Source organism: Nerophis lumbriciformis, linkage group LG39, assembly GCF_033978685.3.
Source record: "Nerophis lumbriciformis linkage group LG39, RoL_Nlum_v2.1, whole genome shotgun sequence".
In the NCBI taxonomy this organism is placed as follows: Eukaryota; Metazoa; Chordata; class Actinopteri; order Syngnathiformes; family Syngnathidae; genus Nerophis; species Nerophis lumbriciformis.
In genome coordinates, this window is record NC_084586.2 from 21,297,501 (window position 1) to 21,309,573 (window position 12,073).

At 39.6% G+C, this 12,073-nt stretch overlaps 1 protein-coding gene across 1 annotated transcript in view; it reads left to right on the forward strand.

Annotated features, from left to right (window-relative positions):
- The window catches only part of sardh (sarcosine dehydrogenase), a 149,750-nt gene that overhangs the window by 54,484 nt on the left and 83,193 nt on the right, over positions 1-12,073 (forward strand). Inside the window, exon 8 of the mRNA XM_061931931.2 lies at positions 4,435-4,539. Coding sequence (XP_061787915.1) covers positions 4,435-4,539 — 105 coding nt within the window. The remainder of the gene's footprint in view (positions 1-4,434; positions 4,540-12,073) is intronic.

The window sequence follows — 12,073 nt, forward strand, 5'->3', positions numbered from 1 at the left end:
TCCAGAGCCTTAAGGAACTCCGGGCGGATCTCATCTACCCCTGGGGCCTTGCCACCGAGGAGCTTTTTAACTACCTCAGCAACCTCAGCCCCAGAAATAGGAGAGCCCACCACAGACTCCCCAGGCACTGCTTCCTCATAGGAAGACATGTTGGTGGGATTGAGGAGGTCTTCGAAGTATTCCCTCCACCGATCCACAACATCCGCAGTCGAGGTCAGCAGAACACCATCCTCACCATACACGGTGTTGATACGTGAGGATGCATTATTCCTTTATTCCTGACTGGAGTGGACAACAATGAGTTTTGTTAATTATGAAGTAATTATAGTAAGATATTAGTATTACATCATTATACTTACACATACAATGAAAGGTGACATATAAACAAGTATTAAATACTTATAGTTACATATTAGTATTATATCATTATAGTTACATATTAGTATTCAATTATTATAGTTACATATTAGTAATAAATAGTATATTACTTACACATACAAAGTCTCCAAGGCAGAAGTGTTTTAGAAAGTACCCAGTAACAAACGTGTCCGCATCATTTTATTTACTACGTCATGAGCTTAACTTTATGAATTGTTAAAAAGAGCATATAAAGCTGATTATAATGTATAATGTGTTGGTGTTTTCCATAGCTAGCATTCTTCTCTGTTTGACTCACTTCATCAAACCTTGTCTAACATGATACAAGTTTGTATGATCCCTGCTGATATCATTTCACTTCATCAAACCTTGTCTAACATGATACAAGTTTGTATGATCCCTGCTGATATCATTTCACTTCATCAAACCTTGTCTAACATTATGATCCCTGCTGATATCATTTGACTTCATCAAACCTTGTCTAACATGATACAAGTTTGTATGATCCCTGCTGATATCATTTCACTTCACTTCATCAAACCTTGTCTAACATGATACAAGTTTGTATGATCCCTGCTGATATCATTTCACTTCATCAAACCTTGTCTAACATTATGATCCCTGCTGATATCATTTCACTTCATCAAACCTTGTCCAACATGATACAAGTTTGTATGATCCCTGCTGATATCATTTGACTTCATCAAACCTTGTCTAACATTATGATCCCTGCTGATATCATTTCACTTCATCAAACCTTGTCTAACATGATACAAGTTTGTATGATCCCTGCTGATATCATTTCACTTCATCAAACCTTGTCTAACATTATGATCCCTGCTGATATCATTTCACTTCATCAAACCTTGTCTCACATGATACAAGTTTGTATGATCCCTGCTGATATCATTTCACTTCACTTCATCAAACCTTGTCTAACATGATACAAGTTTGTATGATCCCTGCTGATATCATTTCACTTCATCAAACCTTGTCTAACATTATGATCCCTGCTGATATCATTTGACTTCATCAAACCTTGTCTAACATGATACAAGTTTGTATGATCCCTGCTGATATCATTTCACTTCATCAAACCTTGTCTAACATTATGATCCCTGCTGATATCATTTCACTTCATCAAACCTTGTCTAACATGATACAAGTTTGTATGATCCCTGCTGATATCATTTCACTTCATCAAACCTTGTCTAACATTATGATCCCTGCTGATATCATTTCACTTCATCAAACCTTGTCTAACATGATACAAGTTTGTATGATCCCTGCTGATATCATTTCACTTCATCAAACCTTGTCTAACATTATGATCCCTGCTGATATCATTTCACTTCATCAAACCTTGTCTAACATTATGATCCCTGCTGATATCATTTCACTTCATCAAACCTTGTCTAACATGATACAAGTTTGTATGATCCCTGCTGATATCATTTGACTTCATCAAACCTTGTCTAACATTATGATCCCTGCTGATATCATTTGACTTCATCAAACCTTGTCTAACATGATACAAGTTTGTATGATCCCTGCTGATATCATTTGACTTCATCAAACCTTGTCTAACATTATGATCCCTGCTGATATAATTTCACTTCATCAAACCTTGTCTAACATGATACAAGTTTGTATGATCCCTGCTGATATCATTTGACTTCATCAAACCTTGTCTAACATGATACAAGTTTGTATGACCCCTGCTGATATCATTTGACTTCATCAAACCTTGTCTAACATTATGATCCCTGCTGATATCATTTCACTTCACTTCATCAAACCTTGTCTAACATGATACAAGTTTGTATGATCCCTGCTGATATCATTTGACTTCATCAAACCTTGTCTAACATTATGATCCCTGCTGATATCATTTCACTTCATCAAACCTTGTCTAACATGATACAAGTTTGTATGATCCCTGCTGATATCATTTGACTTCATCAAACCTTGTCTAACATGATACAAGTTTGTATGACCCCTGCTGATATCATTTGACTTCATCAAACCTTGTCTAACATGATACAAGTTTGTATGATCCCTGCTGATATCATTTCACTTCACTTCATCAAACCTTGTCTATCATTATGATCCCTGCTGATATCATTTCACTTCATCAAACCTTGTCTAACATGATACAAGTTTGTATGATCCCTGCTGATATCATTTGACTTCATCAAACCTTGTCTAACATGATACAAGTTTGTATGATCCCTGCTGATATCATTTGACTTCATCAAACCTTGTCTAACATTATGATCCCTGCTGATATCATTTCACTTCATCAAACCTTGTCTAACATGATACAAGTTTGTATGATCCCTGCTGATATCATTTCACTTCATCAAACCTTGTCTAACATTATGATCCCTGCTGATATCATTTGACTTCATCAAACCTTGTCTAACATGATACAAGTTTGTATGATCCCTGCTGATATCATTTGACTTCATCAAACCTTGTCTAACATTATGATCCCTGCTGATATCATTTCACTTCATCAAACCTTGTCTAACATTATGATCCCTGCTGATATCATTTCACTTCATCAAACCTTGTCTAACATGATACAAGTTTGTATGATCCCTGCTGATATCATTTCACTTCACTTCATCAAACCTTGTCTAACATGATACAAGTTTGTATGATCCCTGCTGATATCATTTCACTTCACTTCATCAAACCTTGTCTAACATGATACAAGTTTGTATGATCCCTGCTGATATCATTTCACTTCATCAAACCTTGTCTAACATTATGATCCCTGCTGATATCATTTCACTTCATCAAACCTTGTCTAACATGATACAAGTTTGTATGATCCCTGCTGATATCATTTCACTTCATCAAACCTTGTCTAACATGATGATCCCTGCTGATATCATTTCACTTCATCAAACCTTGTCTAACATGATACAAGTTTGTATGATCCCTGCTGATATCATTTCACTTCATCAAACCTTGTCTAACATTATGATCCCTGCTGATATCATTTCACTTCATCAAACCTTGTCTAACATGATACAAGTTTGTATGATCCCTGCTGATATCATTTCACTTCATCAAACCTTGTCTAACATTATGATCCCTGCTGATATCATTTGACTTCATCAAACCTTGTCTAACATGATACAAGTTTGTATGATCCCTGCTGATATCATTTCACTTCATCAAACCTTGTCTAACATGATACAAGTTTGTATGATCCCTGCTGATATCATTTCACTGCATCAAACCTTGTCTAACATGATACAAGTTTGTATGATCCCTGCTGATATCATTTCACTTCATCAAACCTTGTCTAACATGATACAAGTTTGTATGATCCCTGCTGATATCATTTCACTTCATCAAACCTTGTCTAACATTATGATCCCTGCTGATATCATTTCACTTCATCAAACCTTGTCTAACATGATACAAGTTTGTATGATCCCTGCTGATATCATTTCACTTCATCAAACCTTGTCTAACATTATGATCCCTGCTGATATCATTTCACTTCATCAAACCTTGTCTAACATGATACAAGTTTGTATGATCCCTGCTGATATCATTTCACTTCATCAAACCTTGTCTAACATGATGATCCCTGCTGATATCATTTCACTTCATCAAACCTTGTCTAACATGATACAAGTTTGTATGATCCCTGCTGATATCATTTCACTTCATCAAACCTTGTCTAACATTATGATCCCTGCTGATATCATTTCACTTCATCAAACCTTGTCTAACATGATACAAGTTTGTATGATCCCTGCTGATATCATTTCACTTCATCAAACCTTGTCTAACATTATGATCCCTGCTGATATCATTTCACTTCATCAAACCTTGTCTAACATGATACAAGTTTGTATGATCCCTGCTGATATCATTTCACTTCATCAAACCTTGTCTAACATGATACAAGTTTGTATGATCCCTGCTGATATCATTTCACTTCACTTCATCAAACCTTGTCTAACATGATACAAGTTTGTATGATCCCTGCTGATATCGTATGGGATGAGTCATTTCATGTATCTTTTGCAGAACATGCCCAATGTGAGGGACCATGATGCATCAGTGTATCTACGTCTCCAAGGCGACGCCCTCTCCGTGGGAGGTTACGAACACAACCCGATCTTCTGGGACGAGGTAAACGGTCGCGTGCATAGTAAGTCAGCACGCTAACATTAGCATGCTAACTTTTTTGGCCAGTTTTTAGCCGAACTTCTCAGAGTGATATGACTTGGTACTTGACACATGTTAACTGATAGCATGCTAACATTTTTAACCAATTTTACAGCTGAGCGTCTCAGTCATAGACCTTGGTACTTGACACATGCTAACATTAGCATTCTAGTATCCTAACAGTAGCCTGCTCACTTTTCTTAGCCAATTTTGCAGTCGAACGCCTGAGAGTCATATCAATCAGTACTTGAGTAACTGTTAGCATGCTAACGTTAGCATTCCGGCATACTAAGATTACCATGCTATCTTTTTTTGATAATTTTGCAGTCGAACACCTGAGAGTCATATAATTTAACTTATAACTCGACACATGCTAACTGTTAGCATGCTAACATGTTTACCCCATGAACACCTCAAAGTAGGGTGACCATTTCCATGACACCAAAAAGGAGGACATTATGCGGCATATCAATAAATTACTATGGTGTACATAGGACTCTGGTATACTCTTATTTATAGTACAATTTTGAGTGGTTTAAAGATGATGTTTGTGTGGCTGAATAGGAAAAAATATTAAAGTCAAGTGTTTGCTAACAGTATTTGTATTTATTCAATACATTGTGGTGTTCAAAAAGTGACCACTGAGATGAATCTTTTCAAGTGCAGAGTGCCACAAAGCATAACATGTGTGGACTTAAATGTAGTTAACATATATCATTTAAAAAAAATGCCACAAAAATTTTTCCACATCAACATCAAGGCTGCTTGCTGCATATCTGGTTGTGTTATGCAGAATATGGGCCAAACAGTTTGCAGGGAGCACATATTTTTGGCTCAGTTTCAGCTTCTGATACACACTGTTATGTTTGCCACAATTGACACTGGCATTGTCTGCTGCATATGCAGACATGTTTTTCACCTCTAAGCCAGACATCTCAAGTTTTGCCAGCAGCTGGTTTGTTATGGCTTCTGACGTTTCGTTGCTGTCACTATAAAAATCCAACAGGACATGTTGGATGCCTTCATCAAAGTGAAAATACCTTACCACAATGGGAAAACACTTGTTTGTTCCTTTATTTGAGGCGTCGGTTGCCACGGAAAAGGGTAGGTTGTTTTCTTTTATGTAGTCGGTATGTTCCTGTACCGAATAGTGAGCGATGACGTTCTCGCACAATGCCTTGGCTTTTGTTCGGCCACAGGCCATCCCTTTAGCTGTGGGATAGTCACTGAAAATCTCCCGGTCCACTTTCATGCCGCAGTCTAAACTTCTGTAGGACTGGTGATGCTTTACAGCAGTGGTTCTCAACCCTTTTTTCAGTGATGTACCCCCTGTGAACATTTTTTTAATTCAAGTACCCTCTAATCAGAGCAAAGCATTTTTGGTTGAAAAAAAGAGATAAAGAAGTAAAATACAGCACTATGTCATCAGTTTCTGATTTATTAAATTGTATAACAGTGCAAAATATTGCTCATTTGTAGTGGTCTTTCTTGAACTATTTGGAAAAAAATATGTAAAATAACTAAAAACTTGTTGAAAAATAAACAAGTGATTCAATTATAAATAAAGATTTCTACACATAGAAGTAATCATCAACTTAAAGTGCCCTCTTTGGGGATTGTAATAGAGATCCATCTGGATTTAGGAACTTAATTCTAAACATTTCTTCACAAAAAAAGACATCTTTAACATCAATATTTATGGAACATGTCTACAAAAAATCTAGCTGTCAACACTGAATATTGCATTGTTGCATTTCTTTTCACACTTCTTTTTGACAGACATTTTAGTGAGGGTCAAACCATCATGGCATGGGGGGAAACTCTGGATTTATGGTAATGAATGGAATAGCCTACTTAATTTGATGTTCAGTTTATGAACTTACATTACATTACATACCCCCAGGGTACCATTTGAGAACCACTGCTTTACAGCATGGTACACCTTGCACAGCTCCGCAGCGGTTATCTTGTCATCCAGGGGCGACGAAACTTCACGAAAACATTTCCTCATTGAAGAGGTGCCGCACGTTTATTACCGTATTTTCCGCACTATAAGGCGCACCGGAGTATTAGCCGCACCTTCAATGAATTACATATTTCATAACTTTGTCCACCAATAAGCCGCCCCGGATTATAAGCCGCGCCTACGCTGCGCTAAAGGGAATGTCAAAAAAACAGTCAGATAGTTCAGTCAAACTTTAATAATATATTGAAAACCAGCGTTCTAACAACTCTGTCCCAAAATGTACGCAAATGTGCAATCACAAACATAGTAAAATTCAAAATGGTGTAGAGCAATAGCAACATAATGTTGCTCGAACGTTAATGTCACAACACACAAAATAAACATAGCGCTCACCTTCTGAAGTTATTCTTCATTCGTAAATCCTTCGAATTCTTCGTCTTCGGTGTCCGAATTGAAAAGTTGCGCAAGCGTGGTATCCAAAATGGCCGGTTCCGTCTCGTCGAAGTCATCGGAGTCAGTGTCACTGTTGTTCTGTGAATCCTGCCTTCCGGAAAGCTCGGACCACAGTTGTGACCGAAATATCTGCCCAGGCATTTACGATCCACTGGCAAATGTTGGCGTATGTCGTCCGGCGCTGTCTGCCCGTCTTAGTGAAGGTGTGTTCGCCTTCGGAGCTGTGTGAAAAAAGCCACCCGGCCTCTTCGCGTAAACTTCCCTTAACCACTCGCTCATCTTTTCTTCATCCATCCATCCCTTCGAGTTAGCTTTTATGATGACGCCGGCTGGAAAGGTCTCTTTTGGCAAGGTCTTCCTTTTGAATATCACCATGGGTGGAAGTTAGCATGGCAAGCTAGAACCACAGTGAAGGATGACTTCTCATTCCCTGTGGTGCGAATATTCACCGTACGTGCTCCCGTTGTATCCACAGTGCGGTTCACAGGAATATCAGTTGCTGTGAAATACGGTAGTAATCCGTGTGCGGATGGAGAGATTGCGTCTTTTTATGAACCGGATCCTTGTCGCTTAGTAGGAGCCATTTTGTGGTCTTTACAGATGTAAACAGGAAATGAAACGTACGGTGATATCCGCGCGTTTTTTCTTCTTCTTCCGGGGGCGGGTGGTTGCTTACAGTAGAAGAAGAAGCGCTTCCTGTTCTATGGGGGCGGGTGCTTTCCTTGGCGGTTGCTTGCGTAGAAGAAGAAGCGCTTCCTGTTCTACCGGGAAAAAAGATGGCGGCTGTTTACCGAAGTTGCGAGATCGAAACTTTATGAAAATGAATCGTAATAAAGCGCACCGGGTTATAAGGCGCACTGTCAGCTTTTGAGAAAATGTGTGGTTTTTAGGTGCGCCTTATAGTGCGGAAAATACGGTACTTTTATGTTTATCCGTACCCGTATGCCGCTCAATTGCAGCTTTCGCCTGAGTACTTACGTCGACATCACATCGACAAAGTGTGCAGAAGCCATGGAATGAGTCTCGACTGCTTTTCGTTATAAATTCGTGCTCTTTTATCCATTCAGAATTAAACGAGGTCTTGCGTTTTGGCATGATGCTAACTTTCTGTCAATGTCATGCCGCAGCAGCACATGAACCATTGTTTACTTTTTTAACCAATGATAAGCAGATTTGTATCCGACACCGCTCTTAGCCAATCATTTGATACGTTACTGCGTTGGGGGCATTTTTTACGGTCTTTGATTGGCTATCGCGCTGCAGCCCAGCAAAGATGAAAAAACTCCGCTCTTCAAGCCTAGTGCCTCAAAAAGGAGGACAAATACGTGTCCGGCTTGATGCTGCGCCGGACGCCGGACAGGGCATAACAAATCCGGACTGTCCGGCCTAAATCCGGACACCTGGTCACCCTACCTCAAAGTCAAATAAGTTGGTACTTGACACATGCTAACTGTTAGCATGTTAATGTTAGTACTCTAGCATATTAACATTAGCATGCTAACTACAGCCTAACACCTCAGAATCCTATAACTTGGTACTTGGCACATGCTAACCCTTAGCCTGCTAGCATACCAACATTAGCATGCTAACTTTGTTAGCCAATTTTGCAACCAAACACCTGAGAGTCATATAACTTGATACTAGACACAGGCTAACTGTGAACATGCTAACATTAGCATTCTAGCATGTTAACATTAGCAAGCTCATTTTTTTTGTGTGCCAATTTTGCAGCCGAATGCCTCAGACTTTTATAACTTGTTATTTGACACATGCTAACTGTTAGCATGCTGACATTTTTAGCCAATATTGCAGCCGAACACTTGAGGGTCATATAACTTGGTACTTGACACATGCTAACTGTTAGCATGTTAATGTTAGTACTCTAGCATATTAACATTAGCATGCTAACTACAGCCGAACACCTCAGAATCATATAACTTGGTGCTTGGCACATGCTAACCCTTAGCCTGCTAGCATACCAACATTAGCATGCTAACTTTGTTAGCCAATTTTGCAACCAAACACCTGAGAGTCATATAACTTGATACTAGACACAGGCTAACTGTGAACATGCTAACATTAGCATTCTAGCATGTTAACATTAGCAAGCTCATTTTTTCTTTGTGCCAATTTTGCAGCCGAACGCCTCAGACTTTTATAACTTGTTATTTGACACATGCTAACTGTTAGCATGCTGACATTTTTAGCCAATATTGCAGCCGAACACTTGAGGGTCATATAACTTGGTACTTGATATATGCTAATGTTAGCATTCGAGCCTACTAACAAATAGCATTTTAGCCAATTTCGCAGCCAAACACTTATTTGTAAAAAAAAAAAAAAAAAAAAGGTTTACATTAAAATTCTGGCAACTGAGCTGCCAGTTTTTAATTGCAAAATCTACAGCTTGTTCTCCTACAGTGTACGTAAACAAATGTATAATAATCAAATGCGATAGTTCTTATCGTCCCATCTCTCTCTTAAACGCTGACTATAAGATTTTAGCTAAAGCACTGGCCCTTCGCCTTGAATCAATTTTACCAAACATCATATCACCTGACCAAACTGGGTTTATGAAAAACCGGCACTCTTTTTTCAACATTCGTTGCCTTCTTAACATTATTTTTTCTCCAGCATCCGAGGAGACGCCAGAAGTGGTGGTCTCTTTAGATGCAGAGAAAGCTTTCGACAGGGTGGAGTGGGGATATTTATTGGAGGTCTTAAAGAGGTTCAACATTGGGTCCAAATATATATCTTGGATAGCACTTCTATACTCTTCTCCTAGGGCTGCTGTAAGCACAAATGGGATGTTATCCCAATTTTTCACACTTGGCAGAGGTACACGCCAGGGGTGCCCTCTAAGCCCATTGTTATTCGTTACTGCAATCGAACCCTTGTCCATTCCCTTAAATCGGCTGGTATCAGTAAAGGAATCCATAGATGCGGTCTAGAACACACACATTCTCTATACGCTGATGATTTACTATTGTTTATATCTGATCCAATCTCTACCATTCCAAAGATTATTGAATTGCTAAACAATTTTGGATCATTCTCTGGCTATAAACTGAATTTCGCTAAGAGTGAATGCTTCCCTGTGAATAATTTGGCCCTTGAGATCCCTGATGGATATTTCCCATTTAAGATGTCCTGGAACAGCTTCAAATACTTAGGTGTACATATTTGTCGTAAGCTACCAGCTCTCTACAAGGACAATTTTCCACCTCTAATCGACAAACTTAAATTAGATTTGGAAAGGTGGAATGATTTACACATAACTATAGCTGGCAGGGTAAACTGCATCAAAATGAATGTGCTTCCTCGATTTTTGTACCTGTTTCAATGTTTGCCTATCTTTTTACCCAATTCCTTTTTTTGCATAATAAACAAACTAATTTCATCTTTTATATGGAAAGGCAAGAATCCCAGGATTAGGAGAGAGTTCCTGCAAAGGCATAGGTCCGTAGGTGGTTTATCACTCCCTAATCTAAAATACTACTATTGGGCAGCTAACATACACAAAGTGACTCTCTGGATCCAAGAACCTGAATTAATCTGGTGCAAGTCTGAAGCTAGTTCCTGTTCTACCTCTCTCCTGGATCTGCTTACATCAAAATTACCTTATCGACCATCCCAATTTACTTGTAGTCCAATTGTCATTTCTACCCTTAGAATCTGGTCTCAATTTAGAAATACCGTATTTTCCGCACTATAAGGCGCACCGGATTATTAGCCGCACCTTCTATGAATTACATATTTCATAATTTTGTCCACCAATAAGCCGCCCCGGACTATAAGCCGCGCCTACGCTGCGCTAAAGTGAATGTCAAAAAAACGCTGCGCTAAAGTGAATGTCAAAAAAACAGTCAGATAGTTCAGTCAAACTTTAATAATATATTGAAAACCAGCGTTCTAACAACTCTGTCCCAAAATGTACGCAAATGTGCAATCACAAACATAGTAAAATTCAAAATGGTGTAGAGCAATAGTAACATAATGTTGCTCGAACGTTAATGTCACAACACACAAAATAAACATAGCGCTCACCTTCTGAAGTTATTCTTCATTCGTAAATCCTTCGAATTCTTCGTCTTCGGTGTCCGAATTGAAAAGTTGCGCAAGCGTGGTATCCAAAATGGCCGGTTCCGTCTCGTCGAAGTCATCGGGAGTCAGTGTCGCTGTTGTTCTGTGAATCCTGCCTTCCGGAAAGCTCGGACCACAGTTGTGACCGAAATATCTGCCCAGGCATTTACGATCCACTGGCAAATGTTGGCGTATGTCGTCCGGCGCTGTCTGCCCGTCTTAGTGAAGGTGTGTTCGCCTTCGGAGCTGTGTGAAAAAAGCCACCCGGCCTCTTCGCGTAAACTTCCCTTAACCACTCGCTCATCTTTTCTTCATCCATCCATCCCTTCGAGTTAGCTTTTATGATGACGCCGGCTGGAAAGGTCTCTTTTGGCAAGGTCTTCCTTTTGAATATCACCATGGGTGGAAGTTAGCATGGCAAGCTAGAACCACAGTGAAGGATGACTTCTCATTCCCTGTGGTGCGAATATTCACCGTACGTGCTCCCGTTCCACAGTGCGGTTCACAGGAATATCAGTTGCTGTGAAATACGGTAGTAATCCGTGTGCGGATGGAGAGATTGCGTCTTTTTATGAACCGGATCCTTGTCGCGTAGTAGGAGCCATTTTGTGGTCTTTACAGATGTAAACAGGAAATGAAACGTACGGTGATATCCGCGCGTTTTTTCTTCTTCTTCCGGGGGCGGGTAGAAGAAGAAGCGCTTCCTGTTCTATGGGGGCGGGTGCTTTCCTTGGCGGTTGCTTGCGTAGAAGAAGAAGCGCTTCCTGTTCTACCGGGAAAAAAGATGGCGGCTGTTTACCGAAGTTGCGAGATCGAAACTTTATGAAAATGAATCGTAATAAAGCGCACCGGGTTATAAGGCGCACTGTCAGCTTTTGAGAAAATGTGTGGTTTTTAGGTGCGCCTTATAGTGCGGAAAATACGGTACTTTCGGCCTGCAGGGCTTATCCAACCACAGCCCCATTCATAATAACCACCTCTTCCTCCCTCCCAACA